This window comes from Amphiprion ocellaris, chromosome 8, assembly GCF_022539595.1.
Source record: "Amphiprion ocellaris isolate individual 3 ecotype Okinawa chromosome 8, ASM2253959v1, whole genome shotgun sequence".
NCBI classification, from domain to species: Eukaryota; Metazoa; Chordata; class Actinopteri; family Pomacentridae; genus Amphiprion; species Amphiprion ocellaris.
Genome location: NC_072773.1, coordinates 19,066,408 through 19,080,838, shown reverse-complemented (window position 1 = coordinate 19,080,838; position 14,431 = coordinate 19,066,408). Strand labels below are relative to the sequence as shown.

The following is a 14,431-nucleotide window of genomic DNA, read 5'->3' as shown; positions in this document are numbered from 1 at the left end:
GTATAAAGCAGCAAAATTGTTAAAATAACTAAATTGTTACTAAAACTGAAAGCTAAAAACTTTTTAAAATGGAAATGACAACATCTATGTTATATTAATATAGTAATATAATAATAAGGTGCATAACAGCTGCTAGGACATGCTGGTGAGAGGATTTTCTCAGAGTTTTGGGGGATTTAATGTGAAAAAGCTGCAGATCTCTGAGGGAACATGTGGACTGTTGAGGCTTTCTGCTGGAGCCCAACTAGACTGCTGTAATTTGTGCACACATGCAATGTTGTGTGTGTCTGCATGTGTGTGCCCGTGTGTGTTAGTGATTTTGGCCTGGCTCGTGGCTTGTTACAGTTGAAACTTCCTCCGTCAGACTGTCTTTCCATTGTTCCAATGTGATTTCCTTTCTCTTTTCCCTTCTTTGCATTTCTGCCTTTTCCTGATGCCATTCCAGGTCGTGATTTGCTTTTTGTTTTTGTTTTTTTTTTCCTGTCTCGTCTCCTACTGCTTCAAAACAGTCATCCCAGTTTCATGTGTAATGTTGCAAGTTGTCCTAACATATGTATTTTATTTCACAGCAACGTTTATGTACTTTCTAAAAGTGTTGCACTGCACAGCAGGTCAGTAGTAATGTTTTCACGGCTCTGGTCATAACTTTCCTCAAACTCTTGGTTTCCAAGTTTGCCTTTTCTTGTACCACAGTAAATCTTGGTCAGCCTCGCTTCAAAGCACTTCCTCTTCCTTTCTATGGCTGAATGTTACAGACTGTAATGAAATCAAACCACACAGTGATGCAATGATGCTCTTCCTCATGTCAGAGTGTTTCCTTCCTTCCTTCCTTCCTTCCTTCCTTCTTTCCATCTCATCATGTCTCTTCTGTACTTGGTGCACATGGATTGAACCACAGCTCCACAGGGAGTTTATTCAGGTCCCATTACACAAACAACTTGTTCCTCACATTTACACCCATCATATTCACCCCAGATGTGTGTTTTGAATTAAGAAAAGCGATATTGAAGCTTTTGTTGTTCAGTTGAATGTGTTTTGGTGTCCTGTTTCTTCTGCAGGGGGATTCCTCTTTGAAAACTCTCCTCTTTGTTGAAGCTCTGCTGATAGACAGCTGTAGTCCTGCTAACCTCGTGGTCCACCGGCTTTTAGTCCTCAGCATATTTTATGTTATAGTTTGTGATTTTTTTGCTCTGTATGAAAAACTGAAACATGCTGTTGTCCATATGGAGAAATATTTAGTACTTTGAGCAAAGCCATAGCAAATATTTTGTCATCTTTTAACAGCTTCTTACTATAGATGTGAAGCAGTAATTCTGGATCACGAACCAAACAAGAAAAGCACTCAGAGCACAGTACTCTGCCAAGGCTGCTCAGTCGTTATATCATTTTCAGCTGCTGAAATCTTGAAAAAAATTGTGGCAGAAAACCTCATAGAATGTGGCCATTTAATATAGACATACTGACACACAAAATGACCTTGCACTCAGCACAGGGTGTGTGTTATGTATGTGTACGTTAAGTACGGATACTGAATCGCGTGACTTAAATATGTAGTGGATGGCAGGAATTGATGGGACTTGGAAACACCCCCACAATTGAATCTATTGTTCCTTGTATCATTTCCGACGGATAAGTCTGCAGCGGTCAATTTGTAGTAGGATCTCTATCATGTGTTTGTCAGCAGGCAGCTGACGTAGTGTTCACTTGTAGTCATAGTTACAGTGATGCCGTGTTGTTGTCTCGCAGTGACACAGAAATCTTTACCAAATCCGTGGCTCTATGAGCCACATCACTACCAAAATCTAATCAGTTGGTCCTTGTGTCATTTCCGACCTTCCCTGAAAATTTCATCCAAATCCGTTCATCCATTTTTGTGTAATGTTGGTAAAAGACAGACAGACAGACAAACCAACGGCGATCGTCACATAACTCCGCCGTTCCTTGGCGGAGTAATAATAAAATTCCAATGTGAAAAATTTTACGGTACCTTTTTGTAGCGTAATTCTGGAGTTTATCCGTCGGGCTTTAAAAATGCATCACAACATTTTATCCCCCTACTACTGGAACCGTTTAGTTTGAGTTAAAGTTTAAAAAAAATAAAAAATAAAAAATTCTTCTCAATGGAATTCTGTTTGCACAATTTTGCAAACAAGAAGGCAAACAACCCAGATTAATAAATAACAGTTTAGACATGCATATATTAAAAGGCATAAAATAGCAGCTAACATTACAGACAGAAATTCTAATTTACTGATTTAGAGCTTTAAAGCGTTGAAGTTGCAGACTTTACTTTGGTTGAATGGGCTGATATAATGTTGCGTGTAACTGAAATTTCCATGTTAAATGATTTAAAACCAAATTCTAGTTGTAGTAAATTAATCAAATTATTGCTAACTTATTTTTTCTTCACCTTGAGTTCAAGATTTGAAGTCACCTGCTGTATTTTAACATGACTGGACAATTTCAGACAGTTTAGAGTAGTAATTAAAATACCTTGGATGCTAGAGAAAAAGCCAAATCCCCTTAGTCAATGTAGTTTGTTGCTTAAACATAATTTCATTAGAAGTTGTTATAACTCAAAAAGACTAGAGAAAGGCTTTTTTGTTGTTGCTGAGCTTAATGATTTGTTTTCTAAAAATAAAAATGCACATTGAATTAAGATTGCACAGTTAGCTAAAGTCACAAGTTGCTTTTTTTTTTCGCAGACTCATTGTAAAAAAAACCAAAAACAAATGGGCAGAAAACATGTCCTCAAGAATACTTCTGGTTGAGCAGAACCCAGCTCTTATATGAACTCTCAGGCTGTTTAGCTGTGAAGATGTGATGATCATCTGGTCTATGTGTATGCTGGTGCTGCAGGCATATTTCAGTTGTACAGATGTTTCCAAAAATGATGCGGAAACGATGAGTTGAAAGATGCTGTAAAGCTTCACGTAAATAGCAGTCAGGTGACGAAGCTTGTCAATATAAAGATATCGATTATCAGGGCTTTAACCGACAGGTGTGAAAGAGGTAAACGATTAAAAGCACCTGTTCTAAAATGTGGAACTATTCCTTGAATGTGGCAGGTGAATATCACATTTCAGACAAAGCAGGTGTTGCAGCTTTCCACATGTGACTGCAGCGTCACTTTCTGCTGTTTATACTCCCAGATGAAGTCATTGTCTTAAACGCGCTCACAGCCGGAGGCTTGTTTTCTTTTCCTTCTTGTCTCACGCATCTTTTCCCATCATCCTTTGCTCTTACAAAGGGCTCCCACAACACTTGGAAGTATGTGATCGGAAACAGAAGCTTCTAGTCCTCTTACACGCAGCTCTTCTTACCCTTATTCGCAGCACTTTGTATAGTTGTTATTCTCCTTTCTTGGCACATTGCTGTACAGTAGTGGCGTGTTTCTTAGGTTCACATTTCAGACAGTGTGCTGCTCTTTGCCCTGAAGGGGTTTGCTGTCCTGTTTTGCATCATCATACAGAGAACAAGCGTTCAGCTCTGCTTTGCATTTTCCTTCAGTTTGCATATGAAATCAGCTCGTATATTTATTCTTTGGTCAGTCTTGCTTTTTTTAAATTCATCAGCCACATCGCTTTGCTCACTTCAAACAAATTTAGGCAACTAATATGATCAAAAGCCCTGTCTGGTCCTGATCATGTTGTAAATAGACCAACAGCGAGCAGCGGATGATTAAAGGCGCTGTGGAAAGGTCACACACACATATACACCTTCTTTAACCTGAAACATAACTTCAGATGTTTATCTCTGAATCCGTCCTTCCACACATCTAACCTCCACCCAGGCTAAATGACTGTTTACCCGTATCGCAGCCTTCCACATGACAATAACTGTACTTTTAGGGAATAAGTGTTTTTGATTCCCGTTCACTCTGTTATTGGCTTCTCAAAGGTAGCCCCCTCTGCAATTTCAACCAGATTGTTTCAATTATGGGATTATTCATATCAACAAGTTGAAGAGTGGTTGTTTGTCCCTCTGAGCTGCTGCTTTAAGGATGGACTGTTAAATTACACGACGTCTCTCAGTGATCGTCTTCTCGCAGCAACACTCTGATGGTTGATTTATCGGTGCCTCGGCGAGCATCCAAAGATAATATGGCAACATCTACCTGTTTTCAACAGCTATTTGATGAATGGATGTGAAATTTTCCCCAGAAAAATGAAGAATCTTAATATCTTTGCAAGGTCCGACTCAGCACCTGAACAGATTGTCACAAAATGTTGTTATTTTCACAGTGAATTGTAATAACTTTGGTCCTCCTCATTGAGCTCTACTATGATTTAAAGAGATTATTAACTAGTAATCTGCAAAAGTGTAGGTGCTCCTGTCCTCCCTTTTTGGTTTGGCTTAATTAGCGGTAAATTAGTGATAGTTAATAAATCAAACAGATGTTGACATTGTACTTGGGCTGTAACTTGCAGTTACTTTCATTACTTATCAGCGTGTGATTTTTTTTTTTCCCAATTATTGAAAGAAAATGGTGAAAAATAAATTTTTGTTAAAAATCCACTTTTTCTAGTCACTGTTTCCCAAGTTGACATTCTCCAGTATCCTGTCTTGTTCCACAAACAGTACAAAAATCAAAAATACTCCATGTTAAATGATATAAAACAAAGAAAAGCAGTACATTTTCTTGGTAAAGAAGCTTGAGCAATGATCGAAATAGTTGCAGACTGATCAATGTATCGTTTTAGCTCTGCGTGAATAGTGAGGGTTGGGACCCACCTGGAGGTCGCGAGACACTGTGGGTGGGTTGTGAGATGATTTTCAGAAATCAGATAAACTAAGACTGATCAGAAATACCACATTTTAGCCATAATTGTTGAATCTGCTGCTCCTACATGCTGTATGTTTACTCAGTGCTACAGTTTAGACATGGTGGTGACGGTGACTGATGGATTTAGCCTACATTAAATTACTATAAAATAATATGATGGTTGTTAGTTTTTGTGTGTGTGTGTGTGTGTGTGTGTTGTAGTTCTGCCTGTACTGGGATAAGCCTATTGCATGCTTCAACCATGTCTGCGGATATTAGGATTCGTGGTACTTGGGAAGCATTATCTCCCAGGCTGAACCCCTGCTATACATTGTGCTTTACATAACAGAGCTCAAATGTGTTTTTCATTCCTGAAAGTGTCATGTGCTCTGTACATGTGAAGTTATGAAGTCTGAAAAATGCTGGAAAATGTATCGCAGATTAAAAGGTGTGACCCCTGTGTACTTGAAGGGCCTGCAACTAGGAAAATATTCATAGGATGAAGGTAGAAGTTTATATGGCTTCATTGCTTTTCTGATTCTGAAGGGATCAGGTAGGAGGCACTGATTGGTTTTATTTTAGCCTTTCATAGTCACTGTGAGCACATTAACATGCCGACACGTGTATTTAGCTCAAATCGCTGCAGTCTCACGCCGACTCTGAAATCCACTCAGTCAGCTGTCTGTCTGTCAGCAGCTCCTCAGAAGCTGAAAGCAGAGCAGCCGGACAGACTGTCTTCATCGGGCTGCCTGACAGCAGAAATTTACAGGATGGAAGTAGCTACGTGTGAATTGTTAATGTACGGATGATTTGATTTTTATTGATCAGAGGAAAGCAGACAGCTCACAGTGACACCAGGAGCTTGATCAGTTACAACAGACGCCATTGAAATAGTTGAAAACATGCTAATAGCAGATGATGTTTCTGTGGAGGTTTGAGTAAAACAACCACTTGAAGCATAAAAAAAAGCACACTCTTGTTCAGGCGTCTTCTTCATGTGTTTCAGTATAAGAGCAGATTGATAACTTTGGATAATCCAGCAACATCACACCTGTGCAGATTAATAGATAACCAGACAAAAGCTGGACTTACTAATCGCTGTGTCATGACAGAGGTACCGTCTTGCTTGAAGAGGTTTTCGAAGTGCTCATTTGGTTTGAAATCATTTGCATTTTCTTCTTGCAGGACATTCACACAGAGGAATCTTAAATAACCCCTGGATTGCTGGTGAAGGGTTAACCTCGGCCCGTTTGATGGGCCACTTTGCTAAATATAACCCCCAGCCTCCTCCACATGGGCACGCACAAGCCTTTAACTGCACTCCCTCTGTCAACACCCCGACTCACACACTTCTTTTCCCTACAGCACACACACTCCCAGCAGACTCATTTACAGTCTCATCATCCTGCAGCCGCTCACACTCTCATTTCTCAGCGCACCATTAATACTGCAGGGATTCTATGGAGAAGCTGCTTCGTTCAGGCTGAAAACACCAGGAGGTTTTACCTGCTATTTCTGTCTCACGCCAAGATAAATGCGAGGTTGCTGAGTTAACAATAGTGACAGTAATGACAGTAACTCCTGTATTCATTCATTTCAAACATGTCAGGTGTGTTTATTCAAATGAATATATGTCCCATTTTAAATTTTTTAGAAATTTAAAATTATAAACACGTATATGTCTATTCATTGATTCAACTGTCAACCACAATTTTATTTGAATTGAAAAACTTCACTTATTGTGTCAAATATTGCTATTTGACAAAAGTGCGATATTGCGATTAATTAATTAAAAAGCCTGTAATTAATTAGATAAATTTTTTTAATCGCATCCCACCACTAATTTTAATGCTTTATAACACCTCCCCACACTCTTATACACATTTTCCACACTGTTATTAACCTTTCCCACACTCTTGTATACACTTCCTATGCTCTTAAACACTTTCTATATAAATTTTACAAACATTTCACAAAAACTCATCACCACAGAGCAACACTGTGCGCAGCGATCAGACGTCGATGTGAAATGGACAAGGCGAGATGCTGAACGTATGCTATGCACGGGAGACTGAAGAGACTGATGCTATGGTTGGTGAGCCAATCAGTGCCCAGCGCTGTACACTATGCATTTTATTTCATTTTAATATGTTTTAATTATATATTTTTAAATTAGATATATACAATTTAAAAATTCGCAATACAGTGAGGCCACGAAAAGTGAACCACGATACGACGAGGGACCACTGTATTCATTGACGACAAAGGTATAACATTTCTTATAGCCTCGTCTTTGTTTTCATTGCGACAGTAAGATCATCACAATTATTTTTCTACATCTTGAAGCTCACTTAAAGAAAACTGAGACATTTAAATTGCAGATGTAGGTTCTAATAGCGGTTTTAGGGGCAGATTAATGCTATAACTGTTTCTTGGTACCCAGCAGTCAGATACAGCAACTTCTCTGAGTCTTATTGTCACTGTGAACTCGCCAGCAAAGTTTACATGAAACCACAACTTGCTGGTTTTACATTACAGTTTGCACAAGGATTAAGCAAACAAGATATCGTGTGTTAATCAGTGAGCTTCAGAGATGCTGATGGACTTTTTTTTTTTTTTAAACTTTTGGACAGAGCCAGAAGAGATGTGATCCTCGGAGCCAAGCTATCTATCTCTTGGCTGCAGCTTCACACTTACCAGACAGACTTGATGGTATTCTTCAAATCAAACTTTCACATAAAGTGTCAATCGTTGTGAAACGGCTCCTTTTATTGTCCTGGATGATAAGATGACCTTTCTGTGAAACACTGATGCTGACAGCATATGGAGATGTTCCTTCCATCATCTTTATAGCATCAGAACACTGCATTATCACTGTTGAGAGATGCACACTTTGAACCTGTCAGTTGATATCAAGATGATGTTTAGCCTCAACTGCTGCATGCCACATGTTGGAAAAGCTTAACTCGGTTATCAGATGTGTTGACTGAGGTCTACAGCTGCTGTACGTACAGCTAGATCTTCAGCTGTGGTTTATGTAATTTTCAATTTTTTTTGCTTTTTTTAAACGCTTATTCCAGCAATTTTACAAATGAAGTTCCATTTATGGGTCACGAGGAGTGCTGCTCAGCTCATGAAAACAGTTGTATAATGTCCTCTGTGTTTCTGGAGGAGCTTTGTTAAGTCTGAAAAAATAACCCTGATGATTTTATTGTGATTACATCAGGTTTATTCCAGCTTGAACTTGTGACTTGATTTTTCCTTTATTTATTTATTTATTATTATTTTTTTTTAGGAGGAACCCTGTGGATGTGGGCTTTGATAGATGAGGGTGTTTAAGAGGCAGGGAGGGTCAACTGAAAAGATGGGTGTTGCATAATGGGCAATGTGGAGTTCCTTAGGTTGCCCTAAACTTGACCTTTTGTTTTTGGAAATGTGTCTTTCACAAGATCCTGAAAACATTAGAACTCGACAGGTGTTCAGAAATGTGTCCATGAAGGAGGCTGTGTAAAGATGGTAGAAAGAGTAGGTTCACCTACATTAATAGACTTTGACTGGAGCTGAAGATTGCCAGAAAATGTACCTTGTGCCCTCACACAGCTGCCAAAGCATCTGACTGTGGAAAGAATGTCGAAAGAGTTTTGTAAATGAATTCAATAAGACTTTTTTCATAATCTAAATAATGCATTTAGATGTTAGTAAGTTTGCCATAATGGAGCAGGTATTTTCTGATCTTGATATGGCTACAAAAGTGTCTTTTTATTAAAAGCTGATCTGGTGGCTGGTGATGAAAGCGAGGCTGTTTAATACCACTTCTGGTTCCCGCTTTGTTTCTGTAGTAGGTGGAAATTGGCCCTTGTATTTGCAGCCCGGTTCTCATGCTGCACAACTGCGCTCTTCATTAAAAGGGAAGCTGCGTGCTCAAAGCTGCTTCAGATTATTACCATATGTCTGCAAAGCCCAGAGCTGAGCAGCAAACCGGCTCCCATCCTACCCTCTAATTTCTTATCCCAAAATTGGACATGTGGGTCGCTATGTGTGACAACGTCCCTCCCTTTCCCCGGCCGGAGCAGCACATTCTCACAGTATTTCTTCTCCCATTTTAGATGCATAATAGCAGTGCATCAGCCTTTCAGCAACACTGGGGAAAATATTATGCCTCGACTTGAGATATCTTACTTCGTGTTGTTTTAACCCTTCGGCTTATTTCAGAAAAATATTAAAGAAGTTGCGGGTATTGTCTCCGTTTGTAACAAGTCTTCTTTTGCTCATTTGGTTTTTCTTATGTCCAAGAGGCCGATGTGTGCATTGTACCTCCACAGAAATAACTTCGCTCAGTCACCACAGAGCTGGTGGATTCATAAAAAAGGAATAAATCATTCAGGAGACATAAAGGGCGCGGGCACCAATTAATGCAGAAAAATGTCAGCCTTTTACAGTTTGAGCAAAACATAAAGAAAGTTCACTCTGGATGTAGGAGGAGGCGTAAAAGAGATCTTTGTGTCACTCAGTCCAAAAGCCATTGGCCCAGATTGCCCGTCCCAGCATGCAACTCACCTCTGCATGAATACAACACTTGTCCGATGGAGTGGGCAGAAAGCCCCCCTATTGCCAGGAGATCCTACACAGGACTTTAACATGAGCAGCTTGCGTCAAGTTTTGCACATTTTCAGAAACTTTGTCATGGATAAAGTCGAGGCTCAGAGAAGACGACAGCAAAGGAAGGACTGCTTGCTCCTGGAGATGAGATTGAAACACCTTTTAGCAGTTGGACGCCTGTAATTTAGTCAGGAATAGCTCCGTTAAATGGATTAGAAGAAGGCAACATTTGGCGCTTGACAGCTCCTCGTGGGTGGCTTTCAGTGGATGATTAATGGGAAACCTAAAAATCTACAGGATCGACAGGAAGCAGAAGGCTCAGAGACACGGATTAGACTTTGTTTTGTTGAAAGAAGGCCGATCAGTTTCAGTATCACTTAAGAGTTGGCCATTAAAACCTGGATGACAGTCGTAAAACTTGCCCCACTCGCAGAATCAATACTGCCGTCCCCGGGCGATCTAATGGACTGTACTTGAAGGAACTTTGTTTGCTCACTTGGACTGGTGCTGAAATAGGATCAGACTTTGACAGAAGGTTCAAAGCAAGTTTTAGCAAATGTGAGCTGGATGAGGTAATGGTGCAGGTGGAGATATTGAATGAACACATTGGCAGTTGGCAGAGTTTAAAGCAGAGCTGGCTGGCTGATGGGAACAATGTGTTAAATGTCTGCCCAAGTTCAGATAGTTATCTTTTGGGGGGTCAGGGGCTGGTTAGACCAACCAGTTCCACAATTAACACTGTGGAAGGATATCAGTTTTAGGACAATGATTGTTTGACAGTTTAGTTATTGTCTTTACTATAAAGCCACAGCTGGTTAAAACAGTGACAATGTTCCTGTACTGGAAGAAGCGTGGTGCTTATGAAGTGGAGGCTTTGCCATCCTCACTCAGTCAAGTGGGAATCGAGCGCTACTCCTGGTCGTCATCTCTGGACGTCATCCATGACCTGTGTGGTAAGCTCGGAATGAGGCTGATCACCTGACTACGATTTGGATATGTCTTTGTGTGTTTGCGAAACAGGAGGGTGCACAGTGGAGTAGTCTGTGTTTGCATGTTTATTTTATTTGGAATTATTTGAGATGGATATCGCATATACATATTTCAAAGGTTGTCGGTGGTTAAAAGAACAGAAATTTTAAAGAAATTAGTAAAATCTGTAAATTCATAAAACTTGACCAGGCAAAGAATAAGAAGACCTAATTGATCTCTGTATTGAAATTACTTTGTTCCAACTGCTCAATACATAATATTAGTGAATAAAATTTTACAATTCAAAAGTAACGTACTAGGTACAAAAATGGAAGCCTAAATAATTATTTTATTGTACATTTACCACTAACCATTGTGTGCAAAAATAAATTTAATGTAAAAGGAGTCAACTGTAAACTATAGAGTACTGACGGGATATTTTCAATAATTTAAATTAAATTGACAGTATTGTCAGTAAATTGTGAAATTTTATTATGCTACTTAAGCAGAAAGGAATGGAATTGTACATTATACAACTGAAGATGAATGTCAAATGATTCCAAATTACTGTTTTTAAATTGACGAGTGGAGTTTCCTTCTATGAACAATAAAAATACAAGTATTGACAAAATTGAAAATACAGGCGCTAAAGTAGAAACAAAAGGAGCCATAGTACCACTTATTATTATTATTATTATTATTATTATTATTATTATTATTATTATTATCAGAACTGCAGTATTTTCTTCTTTAAATGATTACATGAACGGTGTGCTACTTCTACAAAAACAAATTAGCAAGTGCTATTTGACTCGGGGGCTATCAGTTGAAATTCAAGTTTGTGTGACAGCTCAAACAGTACAAAGGATGGTTCATGAAGTCAGCTACTATGGACCTAAAGAAAACATCCTTTTTTGCTCCTTGACACTAAACTGTAAGAAGAAGCTTTACTAAAGAACATATGCGCACATTAGGAGCCCATTCTGTGGTCAGATGAGAACAAGATAAATTTGTTCGGCTCAGATGGAATCTGGCCTGATTAGGAATCCCACAGTGAATTCATGGTCCTGACGGTGAAGCACAGAGGTGAGAGTGTGATAATATGGGAATTCATGAAAGAAAAATGTGTTGGGGCATGACATTTATAGATGGCCCTTGAATGCCTGTGGATATACCAAGCAAGATGACTAACAGTCTGCACAATCTTGGCAGAAGAGGGGTAATCTGGTGTGATAACAATCCAAAGCACACTGCCAAAATCACACAAAAGTTTCTCAAGAAGTGAGACATGACAAATAACAAATGAGGAATCCTTTGTTCCACAGCGTGAGTCTTTTTGCAACAGCGGCTTCTTATGATGGGCTGCCCAGCTGCATCACCTGTCAAATCAAACCGGCACCCACGGAGGTGCGGCATTTATACGTCACACTTTTTGATAAAAGACGTCTTTGTAGGATGCTCCTGTGTGTCTTAAAGCTCCTCCCAAAGCCTCCTCTCTACACGTCTCCTTGAGGAGCATCGAAGTAACTAAGATCCTTCAAGATGGCGGAGACTGAATGATTTTCAGGTCACAGGAGGACACCCTTGGTCTTGCTTTCGTGTTACGGAAGGAATAAAAATCTATAAACTCAGTTCAGTTTTCCCTATGATATCATGTTCATTCAGTACAGTGGAAAAAGAAATGGGAACCTTGTGTGTAGTTCAGACCTGCTCCACTGCATCTCATCTTTATTCATCTGACATGACATGAAGATACTTGATCACATAATACTTTGCATTGTTATATGTAACTTTTCTGCAGCAGATCATCTGGTTCACTTGAATTTTGAGCAAAGGATTTCAGCCCCATCATGGAAAAGTTTTTTTTTTTTCCATTGCTCTGTTCTTCCATGGAAAGCACTCAGTGACCTGGCATGAAGACAGCCTCACATGAGGTAGAAGAGAAGGAAAGAGCGGATGAGACCAGCTACACCGATGAAATATTTACCACTGAAGAAGTGCATAGCTGAAGTGAAATGCTTCCCTGTCTCCTCTCAGTGCTTTATTTGACGTGGCACAGGGGCACTTGCTTTCCGCTGTGCCGCCCGATTTATGCCATTAGTGAAAGGGAAGTGATAACACAGGACTGTGGAGGAATGTTCCTCATCCTGTCCTCTCTGCCAGCCAGCCCTTTGGAAATCCGACTACTTTCTAGTCAGCTTGACTGCCGAGGCAGACCTGTTTGGCAGAGACCGAAAACAGGAATGCCACAGACGGAACAGTGAGGCTTTGATCCTTACCTTTTAACCATTCCTATAATTAAGTCCTGACCTTCTACTGAAAATGTTTCTTAACTCTAGGAGCTCATCCAAGATGAGAGGTGAGACATCTTGAAGAGCCTAAGAGAGAAGTGAAGCTGCTGTTTACTGAAGCTTCCAGGACTACCATGACCTGGATGACTGACAATCCACACAGACATGTTTTTTCTCAGCTGTTTTCGCCCTCACCTTTTCAGCTTGTCAACTTTACAACATTGTGCCTTTCTCTAAAATGGAACAGAATACAATTCAATTCTGAATCCAACATTGAAGACATTTATTGAATTCTTCTGACTCTCCAGTTTAGTTTTTGACAGATTTTTCAAAGCTGAAAATAAGGCTAAGCATCTACATGCATGCTAGCCACTCTGAGAGGCTGTATGGGGCACACTGGTCATCAACTATAATATTAACATCACCATGTCAAAAGTACGGTTGGCAATTCTAATCCAGTAACAAATTTTAAAACAACATAATCAACTGCCTTTAACTTCAGTTCATTATAACAAATGGTTTTTCTTACTGTCACTGTGTAATTGTTTTTTTCTGCTCCATTCATTGGTTGTCTGCACACATTAGTACAGTTTTAGAAAACAGTGGTGGCTGCAGAGTTGGTTAAATCCAACATTATGAAAATATGGGAGAACTTTGGATGACCACAGAACAAAAAGATGGTTTGTAAACTGTCCAGAATTTAGATGGCAGTCCACGGCGGCTGGAACGCAGGAAGAGAAATGCACAACCACTTTACATTAATCGCTTCTCTCCTGCTCTCTGTGCTCGCATGTCATTTCCATATTTTTCTGTTACTGTTGTTAGACAATGGTGCAGATATGAAATGATGACTAAAATGCAGCTTACTTCATGTTGACCTGCAGACACTTCCCAGCTGCTGCTTCACACTGCTAAAAGATTTTCTAACCGCAAAATCATCTGACAAACTCTCTTAAACTATCTCAAAATTAATATCCACATACCACGATGGGAACCGGATATTCGGATCCAGCCCTAGAAACAGGTTGAAGTTTCATGGAGAAAAGTAAGCAATTCAATTTTTGTCAAACTTTTCAGAGAATAACTGAAAACATAATTTATTGCGGTATATCGTGATATATATCGTTATCGTGATATAAAATAATCCATATCGTGATATATGACTTTTTCCATATCGCCCAGCACTAAAAGCAAATATAATGTTTACCATCTTAGTTTAGCATACACACAATTGCACATTAGTACAACTGAGCCTGATGTCGGAGTTGATGAAGAGCTCGTGTTATTCCAGTTCATTCTGAGGGACGCATGAATGTATCTACAAAATCTCCACCATATACTTATGAAGATGTTTCATTTAAGTAAGATGCACAATGGAAATAGAGAATTCTGTGGAGTATGTATCCACCCAGCCTTGTTGTTGGTACAAATCTGGAATATTTTCTTGCCACACTGAAGTACTGCAGTCTTAGAGTGGCACAAGAGTGAATGAGTTTCGTCTGCTTTGATAAACCAAGAGAAGTTAGTTTTGGGGCTCTTATACTATAAAGGCCAATGTTCCGTGTCCGCTTGGCCGCTCCATGCGACATAAATTTAGTTTCTTCCCAAAGCTGCAGGGTCCATTCAGTCTTTTGAGTGGACATCTGCACTACAAATGACTGGATGTTTACTTTGTGTCTATTCTGGTTAACTGGTTGCATACAGCGTTTTCTTATTTGTGACTTTTTCACACTGTTTGGCCAAGTACAACAAACATAAGCGCTCTTCTTGTTGTCAGGTGGTAGCCATCATTAGTTGTGGGGAACAT

At 39.5% G+C, this 14,431-nt stretch overlaps 1 protein-coding gene across 2 annotated transcripts in view; it reads left to right on the top strand.

Moving 5' to 3' along the window:
- plekhg5b (pleckstrin homology domain containing, family G (with RhoGef domain) member 5b) overlaps positions 1-14,431 on the top strand; it is a 98,414-nt gene that overhangs the window by 3,775 nt on the left and 80,208 nt on the right. Inside the window, exon 1 of one of the 2 annotated variants that reach the window (XM_035951007.2) lies at positions 9,475-10,317. The exons of the other annotated variant lie outside the window; for it this stretch is intronic. Within the exon in view, the coding sequence (XP_035806900.2) occupies positions 10,194-10,317 (124 nt within the window). The 5' untranslated portion in view covers positions 9,475-10,193. Of the gene's footprint in view, positions 1-9,474; positions 10,318-14,431 lie in introns of those variants that run through there. 2 annotated transcript variants of the gene reach the window in all.